We start from the raw sequence: 24,236 nt of genomic DNA on the forward strand, positions 1-24,236 counted from the left end.
CCTCATTTCACACTGTTAAACCAACATTTAAACTTGGAAATAGTTATTAGGGATTGGGGACCAGTTTCACAATAAACCACAGTAAAATTCCAGATGATTAACACAGTGTTTGATTACTGTCCTTTGAAAAATCCATAGTAAAAACTGTCCAACATCAACCAAAGTTAGCAACAGTCTTCCAGACACAGATGCAGCATGTAACATGGATTTGTTTTGCGTGAGTGAAAACACTGATGCCGAAAAGGACATGATGCCATTTTGAAATATTGTTGAGAGCTTTTAAATATAAAACTTGTTGTGATGATTTCAATACATGTATCAGATCCTTTTGAACATTTTCAGCACATTTTAACAAAATCTGCCATAATACTAGGGCTGTGCCTAAATATGTCAGTCAAATCAGAACTGGCTGTAAAATATGAATGTGACAATGTGTTTTTTTATGTGTCAGTTCAGTGCACCGCACTAAAGTCCTGCATCAGCCTACATGAGTATGTTTTACAAGTAAGATTCATGTTTTAGCACCTTGCTTTATCTGTGATGTGAAAACGTATTTTCACACAGTCAGAGAAAGTAAAAGTGTGCGTCTTCCTACACTTCAGTTACAAAATCAGCGCACCACAGTCATCTCTCCCTGCTGCAGCCGCTGTCCGGCATCACCTGCCCTGCACACTCTGCACTCCTATGCCGAGACCTTTTTGGTGAGTTTTATTTTGTTTCTGTCAAGTTTGAATAAAGATGATGATGTTAAAATTACAGTTCTACAAAGGGAGTCACTATAGGTTGGCGAGAGCGATAAAACAGCACTTTCTGATTAACACAATTTATCTCAGGTCTCTGTCTGTTGTGATCCTTTCCATAATGTTGTCAGACACTTAGAATAACAATCTGAACCTGTCAGTGATAAAAATAAGCAAACAACCAAGAGTTTCCTGCCCTGCCATACTGAGCCATCTCTACTGAAATAGAATAAGTTCTTACCTGGCTCTCAACTGCTTCTGCAGGCTGCACGAGCAAAGAACATAACTTTACGCCATATACTCATTACTGTAGTTACATTTATCAGTTAAACAGATAATAAGAGGAAACGATGTCCGTTATACTCTACTGCCAAAATAAAGCAAGCAACCAGCCACCCAAAGGCCATAGCAATAGTCACTACACTCTAAGACTCAGGTCTAACTGTTCTACTGATTGCTTCTACAAGATTGAATACCTCTTCAGTTGATTCCTTGCAAGAATAAGAAGCACAACAGTATAAAATAAATTCCAATTGAAGTGAAAAAGGTGTATAAAATGTCACATTTAATTTAACATGTAAAAATCAATGACCAACTCTGTTTCTTGAATAGAGAGCCTAAGTCACGCCCATCCGGTGGACCACTATGGAAACTAAATTTGGAAAAAAATATGAACTGTACTCCATGGAGAGAGTCAAATTATTTTTTTGAGCCCATTTGAATTGTACTACGAATCACACATATGCTGTTTGTCAATTTAAAAGATATTTTTTCAAGCCAAGACAGTCAAAGTTTGTCATTAAAGTGCTAAAGTATCAGACTGTAACGAAACATAATTAGAAAGACAACACACCCAGAAGTCGTGTGACATGATTTTCTCCCTCCAAAAGCTAATTTTAGCTGCTGACATCACTATGTCTGTGTGTTTTCATACCGGGATGTTTTCACACAACAGCCGGTCTTCCGCGTTCTTTCTTTTCACGGCTGACAAAAACACCAGGAATCACTGGATAAAACACTTCAGGTAAGATAAAGTTATAAGGGGCAGCGAGATTGATGTTGATGATGATGTAGTTTACTAAGCACTTTCATACAAAACTAAACTGCAAATTGAGACTTTTTTCACTTGTAAAATTATGTTTTAAATCGACAAACAAACAACATGCGTGTAATTCGTGGCACAGTTCAAACCGAATCAAAAAATAATTAATCTCTCACCACAGACTACTGTTCATATCTTTTCAAACTTTAGGTCCCATGGGGCACACTGGAAGGGGCATGACCTTAGGATCTCTATTTGTTGACATGGCTTAGAGGAAATTCTGCCACACCATGACTGCTAATGAGAAAATACTGTGCGAATATACTGCGAAAAATAGAACTTACCGCTGGCACAGGTTTAGCTGTTTTGCTAGGCTCTTCAGGAGTGATTTTTTGCTGTGGTTCCTCTGATGCTTTGGCCTAAGCACAAACACACACAGGATGTAAATAATGTCATCTGTTGCCAACGCTGAATATGTGTGTGGTATGTGTGTGTGTGTGGGGGGGTTATGTGGAATACCTTGCTATTACTGGTGTCTCCACTTTTGTTCCTCTCTTCCCCCTCTTTGTGTCGCTCTCTGTCTTTTTCCCGCTCTTTGTCTCTGTCTCTTCGTTTCTCCTTGTCTCTTTCTCGGTCTCTGTGTGAATCCCTATCGCGTGTCTTTTCTCTGTCTTTGTCTCTCTCCTTGTCTTTTTCCCTGTCTCGATCCCTCTCTCTGTCCTTCTCCTTGTCCCTGTCTTTAGCTCGTCCTTTGTCTTTATCCTTATCTCGCTCCCGGTCGCGGCTCTTGTCTTTGTCCCGGTCTTTGGCATGGTGGTCCTGTTCACTGCGGTGGTGCTTGTCAGAGCGCTCTCTGTCACGGTGGTGCTCTTTCTCGCCATCTCTGCGTCGGCTCTCCTGCTCTTTGGGCTGGTCTGGGTCCTTCTGGTCCCGGCTCCCGCTGCGCTCTGTGATCTTCTTCTTCTCCTGGATTCAAACCAACACAGGGTGAGGATTTAATGTCAGCTATGGTTACATACTGAAGAACTCTTGATCATCTCACCGACTTTTAAACAAAGCCTGCAGCTTGCAAAGCTATATGCTAACAGGCTAATAGCAGTGTTTAACAAATCCCATGATTGGAGTGAGCTATAAACTCTCACCTCTCTATCCAGATGACGTTCACGTCCCTCCCTATTTTCCTTGTCCTGGGACCTAGAAGTGCTGGCCTTGGTCTTCATGTCCACTTTTTCTCCTGAAAGCACTCGCTTCACCGCATCATCACTGGGCATCTGCAGATCAAGTGCAGGAGAATCATTCAGTTTAATTACAGCAATAATATCAATGAGTCATATTAACAGTTGTTTAATTAGTCAACAAGGAGTGTGAAGAAGAGTGTCATCCAAACAGAGAGCCTGGATTCGAAAACATTTTCTCTCTTTTTAATCAAAATACTAAAACTGTAAAAGTTAAGAGGCTACTCTGTCGCTGACATCAACCTTGTTCAAAACGATTGCAGCACAACATAACATTGAGCCAACAACGTATAAATTCAGTTTTTTTTGCCTCATTTAATACACCTCTATATGAGCACCATTAGTTGCATGAAGCACATCAAGACGGTACTCGATTTCTTGCCATGTTCGCTGTAGCACAGCTTCATCAATGGTGGCAAAGACATCAGAGATCTTTTGCTTTATGTGTGAGGCATGAATGTGATTAAAATCTTTGATAACCACTGAGTACATAGAACAAATCTGATTAACATATTTCATCAATTAGTTTTGTAATATTTTTTTAAATTGTAAAGAGACTTTGTGGACACCCTGTATTATCTTTGATTTCTTTCATTTAATTATTAGGCTATTATCTTGCAGTTCTAATTTTAACCTCATTTTAACCTCATTGGTGCCTCATTTTTGGGACAGAAGGGCACAGCCTGTGTGTTTGTTTAGAAAGTGACAGGTGAATTAGGCAATCACATTGTGAATTACAATGAGTGGGACCAAAAATCATCTCCTTAGGCCTTCTTGAAGGTAGCACTATCCTGCTTGTAGTGTAGAGACAAAGCACACAAGACCAAGGTGGCTAGCTTGATAGCATGCCTCACAGTGTAGTGGAGGATCCGCAATAGACTGTATTATATTGGAGACTGAAATTGTGTTTGTTCCCAAGTCTGTCAGAAAACAATTGTTAGACACTTGAATTTTCATCATTAAAGCTACTTCCACTGGTGCGGGAAAACAGGTAGAGCTGTGCTGTTAGACAGAAATAATATCACTGCGGATATATGCTACATGTAAACGTGTGTGTGGTACTGAAACAGAGAAATAAGAATGATAAAAAGAAACTAAGAATGAGGCTACAACAGCTACTATTATCAAAGACATTCTTAAGTATAACTAATTAATCCAAATAAACAGTAACAGAGAAAATGGCAATTATCTACTGTTCAATACAAGTTTATGTACAGAGAACTCTAGAAAAACATTATATATTCTGTTATTGTGTGGTGTTTGATGCCCTGTACTGGGTTAAATATGTGATAACGACATACTACACACACCTGCTACTGTCCAAGGCAACCTGGCTACCTGCCACTTATTAAAGAAGTTTTGGCCAAACTGAAGTCCGAGCTCTAATAGTCATGGTTCACCACTGATACAATATCTAAAAAAGCACAAGAAATTTCCAAATCACTCAGCAACAAATCATTTCTGCATTTTCTTTCATTCATCAGTTAGCATCAGGCACATCTTTGACCAGCTGTCATGTCTGACTCAGCTTAAAAATCATTTATCTGAATCTATCTTACTACTTTCAGAGATAAATGTACATTGGTGGCATTCTAATGTATTTGTCAAGTTTTCAAAAACCTGAAATAGGCTACTATCTCTCTTGTAGTTGTAACCAGATGTCAGCAAAATGTTGCATAAGATATAAATTGTATTGTCAATATGATGTGATATCAAAATACTGTGTGAAGAACAACTATGCAACTATCTCACAGGCACCAGCTCACATGTTTACACTCCACCTCCAGGGTTCAGTTAAAATATTTTAAAGTTCTCCCTGAGGTGGCTCCACAATTTCCCCAAGTGTATATATATATTTATAAAACACTCTAAATTTTCTTATTATGCTGTGCCCTAACTTTATTTGTTTCTCCAGCATAACATAAACAGCATGATCAATGAGTGAAGTGGACACATTGGAGAACTGGGGAGTGAGTGTTTTCAATTTCCCATTCAGCTTTTCAGCGTGTGTGTGTGTGCGTGTGTGTGCGTGAGTGTGTGTGTGTGAAGAACACAGACCTTGTTGAGGCAGCACTTGGCTATGGCCTGCAGCAGCTCATTGGTTTTCTCAGGCTCATGGCCGGCAACGATGCGTGCTGGCTTTGCCGCCAGGGGCTCGCCACTCACCAACATCACTACATCTATTGCTTTCTGGAGGAAGACAATCTTAGAGTCCTTATCCTAGAAAGAGAAAAGATGCTGTGATGAGCAGGACAGTGTACAGCGGAGATAAGAGATAAGATGTGGTTGTGAAAGCAAAGAAAATCCAATGGGAGTTATTTTCCAACAGTTTAGAATGTTTAAACCCATGAGATACACATATCCTTCCTGTGTTCAATACAGGTTACCCCTAACCTGCTGCAATCTTACATAACATACAAAGTCATGCATACAGGGGGGCAAAACAGCCTTTTTGAACATCGGCCAAGTGAATTTCACCAGGCTCTCAATACATTACCATTGCTTTCTGGCAGGTGGGTGAAGCAAATCTACCTGTCAATAGCATATTTTACCAGCGTTGGTAGCTAGTGCAAATTTTGTGCCCTGCTTGCATAGTTGCTGAGTAGTAAACATGGTCAAACTTGGTCCTTGGGTTGGGTACCAAAACACGGTGCCAATATGGTTCGGTTTCCACACAGCTGGTACCTACCGTACTGAATCATAACGCAGATTATGGTTCCTCATTTGAATGCCAGATGCTAGAACTGTCAATTGAAATAGCTGCCCTAAGCTAATGTTACACACACAACACCAAAGGTGCCAAGTTAACATTAGGGCAACATTAACTCTGTGTGGCTCTGGCACCAGTTAGCCTTCTGTTAGCCAGTAGCTACCTTAGACATGGTTAAAATGCCAAGCTAAACGGTCTAAAGTGTGGCTTTTCTTCACTTAAAATAATTCCAACAGCTATGGATGAGCCATTCACTACTCAGTATTTGTATCGGTCCAATATGGCCAAAATCACTGGATCGGATATTGGGGTAAAAAATAAAAATTATAATCTGATATGATCCTGATCCATTAGCCTACATTTTCACCTAAATTGCTTTGCTAGACTTTGAGCGACATGCCTTGAAGAGAGAAATGTCACAAGCAACACAGATTAAATTTATTTTAATTTTAAATGTTTGAATGGTGCTGACCAATCAAAAAAGCTGCTAAAATTGTGTGTGCAAAAAAGTTTCAACGAAATTAAGCAGCAGCATTGCATAACTCATGAGTCATGTTGTGAGTTATATATGTCTTCTTTTAAGGGAGCAGTATATTTGCTTCACAGTTTGAGCACGATGTTTTTAGATGGCTATGTTTAGCAAAATGTATATATTAACAAGTATTAATACATTATGGGTATTATTAACAGCTTAGTTATTTAAGAGAGGGGAAAAATGGTATCAGAATGGTATTGGTATTGGCAGGTACTCAAGCTTGCAGCATTGATACTGGTATCGAGTCATGCCTACCAACAGTGGGAGGGATGTCTAATAAATGTTCAAAAATAATTGCGTGTAAAGGGGGAAGTATCTGGAAGCACACAGACACATACTTTTAAGCAGAAGGATGCACCGTGGTCAACTGCTTGTGTGACCCCATGATAAAAAAAATGAGCTGCCGTAGTTGGCATCCCTGACCCCAGATACAGGGAGCATATATATGAAAAGATAGACGTGTTGTCTAATGAAAGCGCTGATGATGATAACATCAGCCTTTTCCCAGGTAAGCAAATATGAAGATAGTTATGCAAAAGATATGCTTAAGTTTGAAGCTGGAGAATATCAAGATTACCAGCTCAAAATTTATTTTGCTGTTATTAGTACTGTAATTGTTACTTAGTAAATAAAACCCAATTGAACTGCACATATTTAATACTATGTGAATTTGTTATGCAAAATATAAGTGTTTTGTATTTATCCATATATTTAAGTAAAACTTTAAACTGTTAACAGTTAACTTTATTGTTTAATTTCACGTTCAAATTTGCCTTAGCAATAGAGAAAGCTGCTTTTATTTTTGTTGACAGTCATTTCTTGTTTTTTAAAGATATTACTTCAGGCAACCTTTGAGCACTGGTGCCATTTTACAAGTAACAAGTTAAAACCGGTATTGGACAAAACAAACTATAACCAACCCCACTGAGTTCAGTCTTTCTTTACATGCAATGTCTGTCTGTAATTGGCCAAGCAAAACCAATTTGTGTCCTTTATGTCTGACTCCTCACATTTCTAGACCACGCTACTGAAACTAACAGTTTATATTTTACAGTACAGTTTGTAAATCTTGAAAATAATTTGCTACACATTAATAAATATGACTAACCTTTTTTTGTGGTGATGTGTTTACCTTTCTGTTTCTGAACACAAGCTCTCACAAATCAAATCCTGAATCTCAAGGGGCCAATAATATTGGCTTTTGCCAAGAGGAAATGGAAAACACGGATCTACAAAGACTGCTTTTAGAAAGTAAAAATCAAACAAATACACACTCCTCCTTTGATTTAATGCTTGGATTCTTGTATGCAAGTAAATAAAACAGGCCCTGTTCCAGACAAATGACCCGGCTAAGCAGTGCTTCTCGTCTATCAGCCTGCTGCATCTGAAAGGTCTGCCAACTGTGAAACATAAGGACTTGTAGCTGGTGCAACCACCTGGCCCTTCTGTCTGTGTAACATCTGATAATAAGCTGGCCTTTGCAGTGTTGGTCCCTTTACTTGTCACACTTCTATTGAATAACATGCTACTGCACAGGTCCTCTGTAGACAATGAATAAAATGGCAGGCTTGATGCAACAACTCACATTCTGTGATCATGGTTCAGCCTTACTACAACTGAAAATATGGGAGGTCAGGTTCATGTGGGCTTGGAGTCTCCATGACTAACATTTTGGGGTTATGAATAAATCAAATTTGAAATACATCAAATACAAGAGCCAGTTTTCCAAACAAATCAATTTCACATTTGTTCATTCTGCTATAATTTCAAAGCACTACAATCAATATTTAAATATACTGTAAAGCAACAATAAATGTCTATTGTTTGTCACACCACAGAAACATGTTATTAACCACTCAGTCAAATTTGAATGACTGAAGAAAATGCTAGTTATATAAAATTAAGTCGCCGAGGCATGTTTCAGGTGTGTTTCAGAAATCATGAACAGTCTACCTGTCTAACTCCACAATTCATCACTACATCATTCTCAGACTATGTTTTCAGCAGCTACTATATGTTCAAACATGTAATGTGTTTAGAAGAAATACTCCATTTTTCCTTTACGCAAACTTTGAGAAAACAAATCATTCAATATAGGATAGATTTGGAGGGGGGCTCTCTCTACTTAATATATACCTACAGTTCTCAGTCAACTGGTTGTACCTTCCAGAAAAGGCCTATAACAGAAGTACATGAAGAAATAAAGTTAAATTCCAGGGATATGCAATACCATCTGCATGTCATCTGTATCAGCCAATAAAGGCTTTATGATGAAATATTGGTATCAGCCCAAAAGCAGGCTGACATTTCTGCCAATATGATGACACTTTAATTATACCCAGGGAAAGTGAGTATGTCTGTGGTGGGGAGGTCAGAAGTGGATAGCAAAGTTGCAATGATTGCCCAACACTGGTCATGAAAGGAGAAATCAAATCACACTCCTTCAACAATGCAAATCTAATTGCACATTTTAAGCACAACATAAGTGCAACATTATAATTTTTACAATAATAAGAAACAACAAAGGTAATCAGCTATTTATAACAGTTATACTGCTTCTAAAAGATTATTAGCGATTTCTTATAAACTCACAAACAGACACTTAGTCATTTAGCAAACATTCACAATTGATTTTGCCTCTGATAAAAACAAAACAGGCAAACAATAACAGTTACTTGCCAGAATAGAAATTTCAAAGGAGGATGCTGTGGCTGTAGCATTGTTGTCAGAGAAGCGAGTATTTCAACTTACCATGTTTCCTTAATCTCTGATGATATGTCGTGGTCATTTTATGATTTATTACAGTACATATATTACAGATTTCTCCTTTAATTCCACTACAGGAGAGATGTGATGTATGAATATGTGATGTATCAGTATCGTTATTAAGCCCAAATGAGTTGGAAAATATTACCATATCATTTACCAATACTGGGCATCCCTATTAAATTCTAAACACAACAACAACAAATTAACAATATTAAATTACAATAACTTGCCCGTTGTAAGGTATCTGGTTTCAAACACTGACATTTATCAAGGCCTAGCATCTTTCTATCCAGTATTGATCTGGGGTCAGCTCTCAAACAGCAGACTTGAGTTCTGACACCTTGGCAGGCCCTCTCAGTCATGTCCTGCCAGATCCTCTCACTCAGTGTGTCACAGAGGCAGCGTGTAAGGTTACCCCCACACATGGACAACCTCAGACTGTCCCATGTAACGCACAGGTGAACTCATACAAAAGGAGGGCTGCTGCTTTGGACTTAAATACATATTCTCTACATAAACAAAGCACATTAAGAGAGTCAAATGACTGTTGACCAAAGCACACTGATATCAGTTTTGTGTAGCAGGAGGCCAGATGCTACAAAAACAACAGCTGAGCATTTTAACCTGGTGGACACAGTATGGTGAACTTACCTTAACATTATCTGACTTCATTTCGTTTTCTCCATACAGGCCTTTCATAAAACCTGTGGTCCTTATGACCTGAAAATGGTAAGAAACAATGGTTTCACACTCAGTTGGCGATTAATTTACAACATTAAGCATTTCATGCACTTATAACTTAAGTTGAAAATTCAGTTGTTTAATAGCTCAGCCCTCCAGTCAAACACATTGTTAATCAGAGGAAAGGAGTCGCAAATGCCGACACACTTCCCTTTATCAAATATACATGAATCTACAGTGAAATATTAAACTACTCAACAGGTGGAGAGTGCAGTTGAGGTCACAGCACTTATGTTCAGAACTGTGAAACAGATTTTACTGTGCTTGATACCTTGTGTCAAAGGGTTTTGTTGTGTGTACAACTTGGAAATGAAAAAGACATAAAAAAAAGAAATAAAATGCAGTTGACTTTCAAGTTCAATCTGAATCAGGAAGTTACATCTCATATATTTTACCTATTAGAGCTGCAACAAATAGTTGTGAACAAATAGTTGTCGAACATAAAAAAACAAAAAAAAGAACCATAAAATGCCTCCATACTACAGCCATTTAGGGCTGCAACTAACAATTATTTTCATTGTTGATTAAAAAAGTTCAAGATGATGTCCCCAAATGTCTTGTTTTGTCCTCACCCAAGTTTTTAGGGTTACTGTCAGAGAGGTGTAAAGAAACTAGAAAATACATTTAATCACATTTAAGAAGCTGAAATCGGAGAATTTTGACATTTTTTCTTCAAAAAAATGACTCAAATGTATTATCAAAACAGTTGGCAATTAATCTAATAATAGATTAAAGATCAATTAATTGATTAATCATTGACACTCTAAATCAATCAATTGTGGCCTATTAAATTAATCACCAACTATTTTAATAATCAATAAATCTTTTTTAAGAATTTTTTACATTTCTCTTTTTTCTGCTTCTCAAATGTGAATATTTTACATTTTATTTTTTTATTTTTCATTTTTCTTCAGTCCTCTATGACCCTAAACCAAATATCTTTGGGTTATGGTAAAAACAAGACATTAGAGGACACTTTTCTGTCATTGTATGGAACAAACAACTGATCGATTATTCGAGAAAATGATCATACAGTTAAATTGATGATGCTATTTTGTCAGTTGCAGTCGTACTATTTAAAACATATGTGAATAACAACTTTCTTCATAGCATCTAACTCATCCAGTAACTAAATGTGTGGTGTGTCCCCTGTATGTTGTAGATGAAATCACATGATTGTGATTAGGAGCTGATCCCAGTTTGTACCTGACCGTCTCTTCACCTGACAGTAACAGCTGCTGTGGCTCTCTAGACTGATCCCAACTGCCAGAGAACCAGACATGTTATTTCACTTGTTTCACTTGTTTTGCAAGCAGCTTTGAACAACACAAACTAGGGTTGCAAATTGTAAGCACTTTCCTCAATCAATCATTGGTAATTAACAATCAATTAATTGATTGATCGTTATTCAAAAAAAAACTAAAGTATTTTGCTCACACAAGGAAATACCAAATGCGTTTTCCCCCTCAATCAAACCTGCATTTCCAGAGAAACATATTGCGTATTCTCTGATGGTATTATGAAACATATACAGACATAGAGGCCTACATCTTAAACACATATACTTGAATATCAGATAACATGCGGAGCGCGATCATAATCATAATCTGTTATGTTTCAGATCTTTGTTTGATAGTAGATGATTTGCATTTTTCTTGATCAAACAAATTCTTGACGAAAGATGAATCAATCATCAATTAATCCTTATCATCCCTAACACAAACAGAATCCAAGAATGGTAACGGGTTTACATATAGTTACAAAGCGATTACGTATCAAACAGCCCAGCTACGATAAGCTGCTCAGCAGCCGTGATCTCAACGTGATGCTTCGCAGAACCAGACTAATTTAACCAGTGTAATACTCACAATAGTCTCACTATAGTTAGTTAATAGTGGACAAATTGGTTTGTTGATCCCTGTGCGGGCTCAGGTCGTGCCTAGCAACTAGACGACGCTATAGGCTATGCTAACTACACAGCTAGCTTACCTGCTATATTAACTTAATCGACAACCTAAAGTGGCTTTACTAATGGACGTTAGCAACTCATTCTTTGGTTCATGGTTGACACAACCTAATTCGTATATCAGCAGACATTTCTGCAGCTTGAGAAAAGCTGAAGAGGCTGCAGCGTTACTACGAAGTTAATGTGAGCTAACTTATCTGATTAGCTTAGTTCATGATAACGCTGGTGTATTAGCCAGCTAACTGTCTCGCTTCTCTGTGTTTTAAAAGGCATAGCTCGAGTTGGCGCAGACATTTTCAATAAATATAGGCACAAGGGATTCATGGTACGAGTTAAACAAGCGCCAGTTTGCTAACATCATCGTAACGTTAGCATGTCAGCCTCACCTCACTGAAGATGTCGTGTAGGTATCGAAACGGCGGCTTGCTTAGCAATTTCTCCGTGAGCGGTGGTTTCTTTATAACTTTGCCCAGCGTGTCCTGGGTCTTTTTTACTATCGTGCCATTCATGGCAGTGGGCGAAAGTGAAGCTAAGTAGTCCAAACGCAGAAGAGACGGCGTAAACTAACACGGAGTGAAAAAACTTGGTGGTTCAGTCGCTTGGTTGCTATGTCAATATTCTGCAATCCCACAGTGCATCATTAATGAAGACTGCGCCTGCGCCGAGGGTTTACGGTTGCTAAGCGCTGCTTGTGACCATAGCAACAGCTAACAATCTGCAACAAAGCTGTAGTAGAGCAATAATAGACAATAATAGACATTAATAATAATAATAAATACCTGTAGACAGACAGACAGACAGACAGACAGACAGACAGATAGATAGATAGATAGATAGATAGATAGACCCATTTACAGTTGCATTTATTTTGTAATTGAATTACATGTAAGTAGTTACTCTCAAGCAGTGTAAGTATCCTATTAGACATTTGTGTGATATTTTATAACCATAAAAATAGCATTATCAAAATTAGCATGTGAATTCTTGAGTTTTGGCCAAAACCATGTTTTGTAAGGTCATAGTGACCTTTGATCACCAAAACTGAATCAGATTATCCTTTCAATCCACGTGGACTTTGGACCAAAATTGTAGAAATTCCCACCAATCATTCCTGAGAAATTCATTAACCTCATTTACAATGTAGCCAAGTAAGAAATAAAAAATAAAACCACTTAGGTACTGAAAAATCCAAAGAGAAATTTACATGCAAGTGGCAACAAGAATTAAAAAGCAATAAAACCACAATAAAAAAAAATGAAAATAAAAAATAGATTTAAATTGCACTATGGATAAAAAATGAGGAACGCTTTAAGTTGCTCTGTATGTTGTTCCATGTTGCAGGTGCACAATATGAAAAACTAGATTTTTCAAAATCAGTAAAAACAGCCAGCACCTGGAGCATAATCCAGTCACTAGACCGAGTACGATGAGAGCCCACATTAAAAGAAAGCATTAAACTGATGTAAGAAGGTAAAAGGCTGATAAGAGCTTTATAAATAAAATAAACCCAGTGTCTTTCACATCTTACACCAAGGGAGGGCCACCCAACAAATCAAATCACACAAATCACAATGGTGGGTGTTATAGTTATGTCCAGTGATGCATCTTGAGGCAGAGTGATAAACAGAGTCCTGGGGCATTTAGTTCATTTTTGAGTCTAGCTGATCACTTGTGCCAAGTTTGAGGAAATTCCTTGCAGGCGTCCTTAAGATTTTGCATTTATGAGAACGGGACTACCCAAAAACACAATCCCTGTGACCACGGTTGTCGCCAGTGTGAAGCCATTAAAAAAAAAAAAAAAAAAAAAAAAGGTTGAAGCCCCAACATGCCAAGTTGACTTGAAAGACATTTACACCATATTTTTAGCCAGAATCTTCGCTGTTGATCCTTTGAGCCATGTGCACATGTCTGAACTGGGTGTGTGTGGTGTGATGGTGTGTGTGCACAAGTGAACAGCATGTTGGGACTTTAGGAGACTTTGATTACAAGTAGTGTTTTGTGCAGTGTTTTGTTGACTAAAAAACTAAACCCATCCTTCAATCGGCATGAGGGTGAGTATATAATGACTATTTTTTTCATTTAAGGTAATAATTCGATTCTATTTTTCAGTTTTAACTTTTTTAAAGATTTTGCACCGATGAGTATTGATTAGTACAGTACTGTCATTTCTATTTTCAAAATTCTTTAAAAAGACAGTGTTTATGGTATCAAGTGTGTTTTCTTGTCTTTGCAGAGTTGTTTTTTGTTTTTTCTTCAGACATGCGCAGGCTGCCACAAGTAGGTGGGGCTTGAAGGAAAAAAAAAAAATGGGAGGCTTACAGATTCTGCCTTTCAATTAAATTCTCGGAGTTGAAAGCTCATTTCAATCATTTATTGATTAAATATTGAAATTGTGACACCCTTAGTTTAAAAAGATGATACACTTGTGTGTGTGCAAGGTTTGTGCAGTACAGTACAGTGTATTGCTGAGCCCTCCACTGGTATGTTGTGCAACTTGATTGATGAGCCTCGCTCAACATTTACTAGCCAGGCACTCGAACTTTAATCAGCCTGAAAAGTTGAGCCCAAAAAGGCCCAAGCCTGACAAAATTCTGTCCGAACCCGACCCGAACCCATCTCTCATTGGCATATTTCAGCCCAAACCCGATTACAGACCGACATTTTTCTTCCCTCGTAGAAGTTTTCAGTGACAGGGACAATACATGCAGGGAACTGGAAGTGGCAGTGACTTAACTGGGGAGAAAATGAAAAGAAAAAAATAGAGATAGTACAGCCCAAACCCAACGTGAGCCTGTGAAATATGTGAGAAATAAGGCCCAACCTGACCCAAACCCGTCGGGTCCCGCTGGGTTCCAGCACAGATCTCAAGCTCTACCAGGCACCCCCTCACATTACTTCAAACAGTCAGATTCTTTGTCACAAATGAAAGTTAAGGGAAGTTAACTTCCACATTACAGGTAGTATTTTTGTATTTTTGATTTGACACACTGTGTAAAAAGTTTGTGTTTGATGATAGTCAGTTTAGTATCCATCAGTCTGTGTCACTCTGCACTTTGTATGCCACTTTTAGCATTTCAGATTCAGTCGCCCTTATTTATAGTACACTACTTTGATATACCTGTTTGGTGAGTTCAGTTAAAAGAAAACAGATCGTACAAAAGACTGGGTGTATAAGCAGGCCTGGGTGCAGATGCTTGTTGCTTCATCCTGGTGAGGTAAGACATTTACTATGTGACTTCAGGAGACAGAAATACTTGAATTATGAATTAGTTTTACATCAAAAATACCATAGTTTTTGTGATAACAGCTAGATACCTCCTATAGTTACAAGCTTGCTACTAAAATGTGTTAATAACAGGGGTTTGTGGGATTTCAACTGACTGTTTTAATCCTGTCTCATAGTTATGGTGATGGTATAGTGATCTATTGAGTCAGTTTTTGTTCAAATGTTACAAAGAAATAGATACAGTGCAGTTAAAGTTTTTTCTTTTTTTATTTTTGGTACAAAAACAAACCTTAAATTAATCTGTACTGAATTGTAGCTCACATAAATGAATGTAACAATATAGTGGCAGCTGTAGCTTTTAATAAAAGTGCAAATTATATATGAATTCTTTGTAAACTACTTCACTGATGTTGTCCATATATACAGCCATTTAAATCTCAGTCTTGTGAAGCTTGTTTGGTGAGTCAGGTGGTGGTGGTGCAGATATCAGTACAGTGTGCTGTCAAAAATCTAATCATCTTTCAAATGAACTTCTCAGTGAACTTGACCCTTGATCTAATTGCCGACCGTCATTGCAGTTCTCTCAGAGGGCAGGCAGTGATGCTTCGCTGGGTCTTGTTTGCTTTACTCTTTGGTATCTGTGCCAGTGCCGGGGAGCAGAAAAAAAAGAAAGCCAAGCCTGAGTCCTTGTCAAGAGGTGCGTGATCCTCCTTTGTTCAAGCATGTACATGCAGCTTTAGTTTCCATCTCCAGAATCATGACCAGAGGTGAGAATTGACAAAGTATAAACACTTCATTACTGTATGCAAGTAGATTTTTCAGGTATCTGTACTTCACTTGAGTATTTATTCTTCTGAGAACTTTATACTTTCACTTCATACATGTTACAACAAATATCTGTACCTTCTACTCCTTACATTTTCAAAACAGGTTCATTACTTTAGTGTTAATGCATTTAAGGGGAACTATTATTTTTATTTTGTATCATCGCGACCACCTTCCCAAAATCAAAACCAATTTCAGCCTAAATGCATGGACCAATAATATATAGAAAAGATGATTCCTTGATGCTTCCACGAGTGCATATCATGCACAACAAACATAAACAAAGACAAAAACAACATACGAAAAAAAATTACATTAAAGATGCAACAAGACAAAAAAGAATTAATTTTTTTAATTTTTAAAATAAAAGAATTAACAAAACAATAATGTTGTAAAAGACCCAACATGAAGAAAATGACATAAAAGGCATAACAAGACCAAAAAAAAAAAAAAAAAAAGACATAAAAGATGTAACAAGACACAAACAACATAAAAGACAACAAGAAACAGAGAGGGAAGCTTGACCGTGGATGAAAGGTGAGGTTCAGTTAGTTTTTCACAGAAATACCTGGTAGAAATGTCCTTCAGAGGGCGACTCTTTACTTTTATACTTTGAGTATATTTCAGAGCCTGTACTGTGCTATTGACTTTATTCCTGTCCTGTCCTACAGGGTGGGGTGATGGTATTATTTGGGTGAAAAGTTATGAGGAGGGGCTGGAAAAGATGGTCAAAAGGTAAGACTCTTCACCTTGATAACAATCTTGAATATTTGATGGTTCTGTTTGGATATGATATTAAGCTGTGAGGATAAAATGTAAATGGGAAAGTGCAATTTTTGCCCCTTAATTCTTTGATGTAGCTGCATCCTCAAGATTTGGGCAAAACAGATGCTATGCATATGAATTATGAATTAATGACTTTCACTTATCACTCATTCAAAGTCCAAAAAGAAAAACACATTGTGAGATTGTTCTTATGTATCAGTCATCTTTTAGAAATGGGACAAGAATGCATGTAGAGGGGGACTGATTTTGATTTCTACTTTTTAATTACGCTGGAAAATGTATTTTAAAAGACCAAACTCATCGCTATTAAACATTGTAACTGACCAACAACTGAGTGATTACATTTTTTATTAAACGTCATTTTACAGCACAGTTTGCACAGTCATTTTATTTTTTTAAGCATTTTAAGAGTTCTCTTAATGTTAATCAAAATACACATTTTTAAACCATAATTCTTATTTAGCTTTGATTTAGAAGGACTAAGGACATGTTATGGTTCAGACACATCTGATGGTAATATTTAATAAATTTGTTGAGAAGGTTTACCAGTGCTTGAGCAGTACTCCCACCTTTTTAAAAAGAAAAAACAGGAAGTGAGGACAAAGGTCCTTAAGGTATAACTAACCCTTTTTATGCTTGATTAAATCAGGTTTTTGTAAAAATGTTGAGTTGACAGAAATCTGTGATGCAACTTTAAAGGGTCAATATTTTCATTAAAAATTGATTTTCAAACTAAGACAGTTATAATATAAAATATTTACACCTATGTTATCAGTAGGTATTGTTAGTTTTAGATTTTGAAGGCTTTGAACACATTTTTTCATTGTTTGAAGTTTTGAATTCTTGTCTGGGACAAGTGTGTTTTCAGACAAAGAGCAAATTTTGAAATTAAAAGAATTAAAGCAAACCAAAACATTTAATAAGTTACATATATTTCAATAATATAAATCCTTAAAGAACATTAATAATTAAGAATTAAGAATTAGAGTGTTCATATTCATTTTGAAAGGTTTTTTTTTTTTTCCGTAGGACATAATTCATCCCAATTCTGAAGACTGGGTGGTTTATTGTATATTAATATTGTTTTATAAAACTGTGAATACAGAACAAGATTTTCTTATTTGTCTGGTAAGTCTGGAAAGGGCACTTTGATTTCTCAGGGATTAGGCTGTGTGTGTGTTATGTTGTGCAGGAATGCATTCACACCCATCATTGTGCTTATTGTGCTGAAGAATGTGTCAAGTTCTTTCTCTGTGGTTTTTCTCTCACAGCAAGAAGCCTCTGATGGTCATCCATCACCAGGATGGCTGCCAGTTCAGTCAAGGTACTTCATTACAGCTGAGAAATACTGAATGTAAAAATAGAGTGCTTGTGCATCCTGTGCTGTCCTCCTCACCCAGAGCTGGGCTTGGTTTCATGGGGAACACAATGGGTGTGTTCGTTAATACCTGCCAAACAGGCAGTGAAAATAGGTTGGAATTATATTCATTAATCACACGGCTGGGAGTGAGCGCAACACATCAACAGTCAAGACCACCTGCAGGGCAAAATCTGTCTTCTACTTTTGATTTTTGTCAGGTTTGAGGGAAAAGGAGAATATTTCACAGCCTACCTTTGAAAGCTTTAACATGCCAGTACTTTACTTCACAGTGAAAACACCATTACTCTGTTCAAGGCTCACCTATACAATTTTCAGGATGGTTTAAATAAGTTGTGTTTTATTCGATTCATATGTTACTACATTGTGTTATCTCTGGGGAGCCAAATAGACATGGATATACCGGTGGTTGTTCATAGAGAGGTTTATGAACACAGTCTGTGATAACTAGGGCAGTTTCTAGAACGGGGGGCATGGGGGTCCCATAATTTCATAGTAAAAGGTGGCAATTACCAAGTAATATATTTGAAATTTCTCAGGACGTACCCACAAATTACTTACAAAATACTCCTAAATTTCATGTTTAATTAAAGTAGATATGAGAAATGATATATTAATGTGTGTATGTATGCACACACATTGCACACACAATGCCCCTGGTGATAACTGAACATGCCTGGCCACATTTACACTTCCTGCCCACACGTGCTTCTTTTTGAATTTTTATTGGCGGGTTGCAACCCCATGAAGTTCTGGGGAGCATATAAAGTATTAATATAATGATTACTTTAATTAAAACCAGTTCTTTTTTATTCTACTCTGAAATCTAAGATTAATATAATTATTTCAACAGACCTGAAGAAGGCATTTGTTGCTGAAAAGTCCATCCAGAAAATGGCTAAAGAGGATTTCATCATGCTTAACTTGTTGGTAAGTAAACTGAACATACATGAGCAGACAAAGGTCTCACAGCTACAAGAACACTTTATACATAATAAGATGGCTGCTCGATATAGAGTTCCTGCAGTATAGTGTCTTCAAAAATATATAAATATCTATACTGAATATTTGTAATGCTTTTGATACTCATTTTTCACAGTATTGATACTAGGGCAGCAACAACTTCTATCTGTGCAGGCAAAAAAAGACTTTACAAGATGAAATATGGCGTAAAAGATGTGTGAAAAAGACATTACAAGACAATGAATGCCACAAAAGACGTAACAGGACGAAATTGTGAAAAAGATGAAAAATTATATAACATGACAGCAAACAACATGTAAAGATGTAACAAGATGAAAAAACAACAAAGATGACAAGTTGTTACGAGACCAAAAATAATGTAAAAGGACATAACATTAAAAAAAAATTTTTTTTGTTTTTTCAAAAATACAAAGGTTCTTCAGCATACAGTCATCAATGTGCACAAAAAAACATTAGGTGGCTCGGGCCAGTAGGATGCAAGATCAGCTGTGGACAAGCTGCACATCCACTGATCATCCCCACACACACACACACACACACACACACACACGGAGAGAGAGAGAGAGAGAAGCAATCCCATGACAATAACAACATCAGGTATAATTAAAGGTTAAAAATTATGTGAAAAAAAGAACAGCATCTAGAAGTAATCACGTTAAACACACACACACCCTTTGTTTTTGTTTTTGTTTTTTTACAGGAGGAGACAACGGATGAAAATCTGGCCCCTGATGGACACTACACACCCAGAATCCTCTTTGTTGGTAAATTCTTACACCATTCATCATAATATAGAATTGGAAATTGGGAAGTCAATTCAAAATATTTAATATATAAATAGGAAATCTTACTTTCTATCCTCTGTTCAGTGTTGTGCATGACTACATACTAAGTCATTTTGAAAAAGTTTCTCAAGTTATATTATGATATGAGAAACATAGATATGTGCACTGATTAATAATACAATTGATCTGTTTTCACCAACAAGGACAGGACTGTAATATTCAATTTCATGCAGAAATTCAGAGTGTTACCATTGACGTCTTGGTGAGGGCAGTTGTCACAGTGGTTGGGGCAGCTGACAAGCTTAAAAAAATAAGTCAAAATAAGTCATATTAGCCCACTGTATCTATCTGAGCACAGCTCAAAGTAATCACATTACTGCTGCAGTGTCTAATAATGTTACTTAGTTATTTTTGTATGTGGTTCGAATTTAAAAAAAAAATACAAATCATTAATATTGTGCACCACTTAGTATAATGTCATATAGACCTCAGTGTAGCTGGCAGGAGAAAGTCCTATTTCAAGTTAAATAAAAATAAATAAATAAATAAATAAATAAATAAATGGAAGAAATGACAAGTGACTTTTCAAAATGAAAAAGAAATGAAGTATAAATATGAACTGGTTGATTTTAATCTGTGAACTGAACTTTGAGCTGGCTCTGTTTAAGTGTGAACTTGCACAACACTGCCTCTGCCTTTCTTGACTCTCTGGCATCATTCTCCCATCTTATGAGCTCAACACGACTCAAAAGCCAAAGCAGAGTATATTTGAAAATACTCTTTGGACTGACAGGACTGATTTATGCAAAAGCGTCTCAGTAGTTTAGTTTAGTTTAAGTCTCTTTTAGCAGAATAAGGACTCAGGCATAACAGATGGCAGAGACGTGGTGCTGATGAGAGGAGTGGAGTAAAGGATAACTGGCTCAGTAGTTTGTGTTCTTAATGATGGTGTAGGAAGTGTCGGGGAAACTAGGACTGGAGTCCTAAATAACTACTTAATTGTTGGTTTTCTCACTGGAAATGACACCTGTCATCCGTGTGTTTCTCTGTGTTTCACATGTCGTCACTTTATTTTTACTTTCACACTTTTTTCCCTCCTTGACCTTTCATATTTTCTTTACAAGTTGCTTTTAAAAACTCTTACAGAAACACAAGAAGCAGTTAACAAAATGAACAGCACTTACAGTCAGATAACACAACGCGTCCTCCTCACCTGTATGTGTGTGTGTGTGTGACATGTCTGTCTGCAGATCCATCTATGACTGTGCGCACGGACATTACAGGAAAGTACGGCAACCACCGCTACGCCTACGAGCCTGGTGACATGGCAGACTGTGAGTGATGTCCTCTGTCTCTCTAATGACAGTCTGGGGGAGGACAGAAGGGAGACCAGAGGGCTGCACACCTCACCTGTCAGGAACATGAAGACAGATCCTATTTGTTTAAAACATCTGAGCTAGTTTGGATCAAAAATAGTAACAAATAGTAATAAATCCTAATAAAATCAAACATGTTTAATATTATCAGGCAGGTGTGCTGAAACAGGGATTAGCAAACCAGGTACTTACTTTTGTAAAGGCTGAAAAACTCCTCAAATACTGTCTATATTATCTCTAATGATAAATACCAGAGAGATTAATGCATTTATTCTGTTAATGTATCCATTAAAAATAAAATACCAAAATATACACCATAAATGTACGTTTTGGAAAATGTATGTATATATTTATCAATATACATGCCATCGCATTTAGTAAACTGAATGATTACATATATAACAGCAGTATTTTTCTGTAGGATAATAACCATCAGTGATTTGATTCAAAATTTAGATTAATCTAGAATTACTCAGAATGAGAAACAGTTATATACGATTATAAACATGTCATTTAACATTAATAATAACAAATTTCCACCTAGAACCACCACAAGAAATAACCATAGCCTATGGGATTTAACACAAAATTCAGCAAGTTATAGTTGCTGAGACAAAAAGCATTACAACTGTCCCTGGTCTCCCTTACTTTATTTTTAATTGAGTTTAATTAATTATAATGTTGGGAAACTGTAAATCAAGACCACCTGTGAAGTTTCATTGACAGAGACAATGATAGTTACTAAGCAACAAAGATCTCCAACTGTGAAAAAAGTAATGTAACATAACAGTGGCAGCTGTGGCACTGTATGGTCAGTATAACCGCCTCTGGCTGAAATAGGTAAAAATGATCAGATTTTCTTTTGTGTAACTTATATAAGAAAACATTCTAACTGAAAATATAGTCTTTTATGAAAACTCAGGCACCAAGCAGGATTGACATTTTTAATCCAAAGTTGCACATATAAATTAGAAAACGGTCCAAATGAGCACCTCGGCTGATTAAATTCAGTATCTGATCCACCAATCAGCAGCTATTGTAGTGAGATGTCTTAATTTCTGAAACAGCTTGCCTTACATTCCCACTGCCTTCTCCCACTAACATAATGCAACTAACTCATGGAAGCTGGTAACAAGCTGAGATGACAAAATCCAACATGTCAAGTTTATTTATCTTTATGGATCATATTGATGCCAAACTGACACGAAGACTGTCGACATATGATGCTTTTTATCTTGAGTTTCTGCATGAACTATTGCTGACAGCCCAGTAGTGCTCCCCTTAACATTATTGCACATAAATTATCGAAATAAACTTAATTAGGTGTAATGTTATTTGTAGCACCAGTTAAAGGAGAATATATTTACTGTACTAAATCATAAAATCACCATGATATGTCATCAGAGATGAAGGAAACATGCCATTGAAATGCTGGTATATCGGTCTGGAATGTCATTTATTAGTTAGAGTTCAAATTAATGCCGAATGTTTGCTGAATGAGTGAGTGTCTGTTTATGAGCCATAAAAAATCATCCAAAATCTTATAGAAGGAGTAAATGTTTATAACGGTTTAGATTGAGCAATATGTTAATGGAGTCTGGCAGGCAGTTACTCAGCTCCAATCCAGAGTGTGTATTTTCAGGGCAGTGGGACTTTTGTTGTCTTTGTCGCTTGTTGTTGTCAAAGTGTAAGTCTTTCACTCCCTCAGGTTTAGTGTCCCTGCGAGTGCTGAGTGATGTGTCTAGGGAGTAGGGGGTGAGGGAGACAACTTACATCAACCATAGGTCGAATCTTCAAAAGTGATTCAAACTGTCAGCGGCTCGAACTTGTTATTTGGACTGTGGTACTCATATGTGAATGCTAAGGTTTTACATATTGCTCCTTTAATTATTAAACTTAGTTTTGGGATTTTGGTGAGAAGTTTTTTCAAGCCACTGAATGCTCACATGTTTTCACTGAACTTTGAAGGGCATTTTTTCCAGTGAGCCTTTTGCCAGCAAAGACAGAAAATGAACATTTTATTTATTTGTTCTTATTTCTCCTCTCTTTTTCAACAGTGGCCAAAAACATGAAGAAAGCCCAGGTCCTGTTGAAAACTGAACTCTAATGCAGCTCCATCTGGCATCTGACTTCTCTGCATCCTGCAGTCGTGCTGGGCTTCCTGCTCAGTGGTCAACACTGACATGTTTACATGCTGTTCAGAGCACAATAAAGCCAGAATAATTGAAAGGGAATAAAGAGTGCATATGGAAGAAATAAAGTGTAATGGTGCTAATACAATCCTGGGGTACTGAAGCTTACATGCAGGACGATTCACTTAATAACTCGCAGCTGTTTTGTTCAACTTAAATTAAAATCTTTTTCATAATTTAAAGACGTGGAAAGGAAACACTATACTTGATTTCTGAGCCTTCACCTACAGCACATTAAAATACTGTTGTTTATGATAGTAATGTGATAAAAGCTTTTACAGCACACTGAAAGGTCAAAGAGTCTCTGAAAAAACAGTGAATGCTTATTGTGGTTGTGAACATATTGAACAGTGTGCAAAAAAAATGTCAATTAGCAGCTTTAGTAAAAAATAACCTTAAAGGGACAGTTCACCCCAAAATCAAAAACATATTTTTCCCTTGGCCCTTATACATCTAGATTTTCTTTTTAATTGCAGTGTTTTGGAGATATTGGCTGTAGAGATGTCTGCCTTCTCTCTGATATAATGATGCTAAATGGTTCTCAGCTTGTGGTGCTCAAAACACCAAAAAAAAAAAAAAAAAAAAAAAAAAAAAAATTGAAAAATTCCAAACCAGTGTCTTTCTCCAGAAATCTCGATGCAGTTGCTTAAGATAATCCACAGACCTTGTTGTGAGCAGTTTCATGTCGAACTACTTTTTTTTCTAGTAGAACAAAAGTAGTTCCTATATATTTTTAAAGTAGCTCCATTGCATTCTTTTGCAGAAAAAAGTAGTTCCTACATTAAACTGCTCATAACAAGATGTGTGGATTATCTCAGTAACCATGATGACATCTCTAAAACTCACAGCAAAACATCCACATGGATAAATACTGCTACAGACCAGCAGAAAAGTCTGTCTTTTTGATTTTGGGGTGAACTGTCCCTTTAAAACAATATTGGTGAAT

The 24,236-nt window shown here is 36.9% G+C and overlaps 2 protein-coding genes across 2 annotated transcripts in view; one reads left to right on the top strand and one right to left on the bottom strand.

Moving 5' to 3' along the window:
• Positions 1 to 12,365, bottom strand: part of ift54 (intraflagellar transport 54) — a 32,882-nt gene extending 20,517 nt beyond the window's left edge. The window contains exons 1-7 of the mRNA XM_084724286.1: positions 12,125 to 12,365; positions 9,683 to 9,751; positions 5,076 to 5,237; positions 2,925 to 3,053; positions 2,302 to 2,748; positions 2,127 to 2,201; positions 982 to 1,005 (exon numbers count right to left, since the gene is read on the bottom strand). Of these exons, the coding sequence (XP_084580412.1) occupies positions 982 to 1,005; positions 2,127 to 2,201; positions 2,302 to 2,748; positions 2,925 to 3,053; positions 5,076 to 5,237; positions 9,683 to 9,751; positions 12,125 to 12,247 (1,029 nt within the window). The 5' untranslated portion in view covers positions 12,248 to 12,365. The remainder of the gene's footprint in view (positions 1 to 981; positions 1,006 to 2,126; positions 2,202 to 2,301; positions 2,749 to 2,924; positions 3,054 to 5,075; positions 5,238 to 9,682; positions 9,752 to 12,124) is intronic.
• Positions 12,366 to 14,907: 2,542 nt separating this feature from the next.
• Positions 14,908 to 23,378, top strand: LOC146322335 (anterior gradient protein 3-like). The gene is made up of 8 exons (XM_084723941.1): positions 14,908 to 14,953; positions 15,543 to 15,661; positions 16,461 to 16,524; positions 17,847 to 17,899; positions 18,807 to 18,883; positions 19,638 to 19,701; positions 20,973 to 21,056; positions 23,156 to 23,378. Exons 2-8 carry the CDS (start codon positions 15,565 to 15,567, stop codon positions 23,203 to 23,205), a joined length of 489 nt encoding a protein of 162 aa, XP_084580067.1. The 5' UTR covers positions 14,908 to 14,953; positions 15,543 to 15,564; the 3' UTR covers positions 23,206 to 23,378.
• The last annotated feature ends 858 nt before the right edge of the window (positions 23,379 to 24,236 follow it).

The sequence above is a fragment of the Lutjanus erythropterus genome, chromosome 8 (genome assembly GCF_056507025.1).
Source record: "Lutjanus erythropterus isolate fLutEry1 chromosome 8, fLutEry1.hap2, whole genome shotgun sequence".
NCBI lineage: Eukaryota > Metazoa > Chordata > Actinopteri > Lutjaniformes > Lutjanidae > Lutjanus > Lutjanus erythropterus.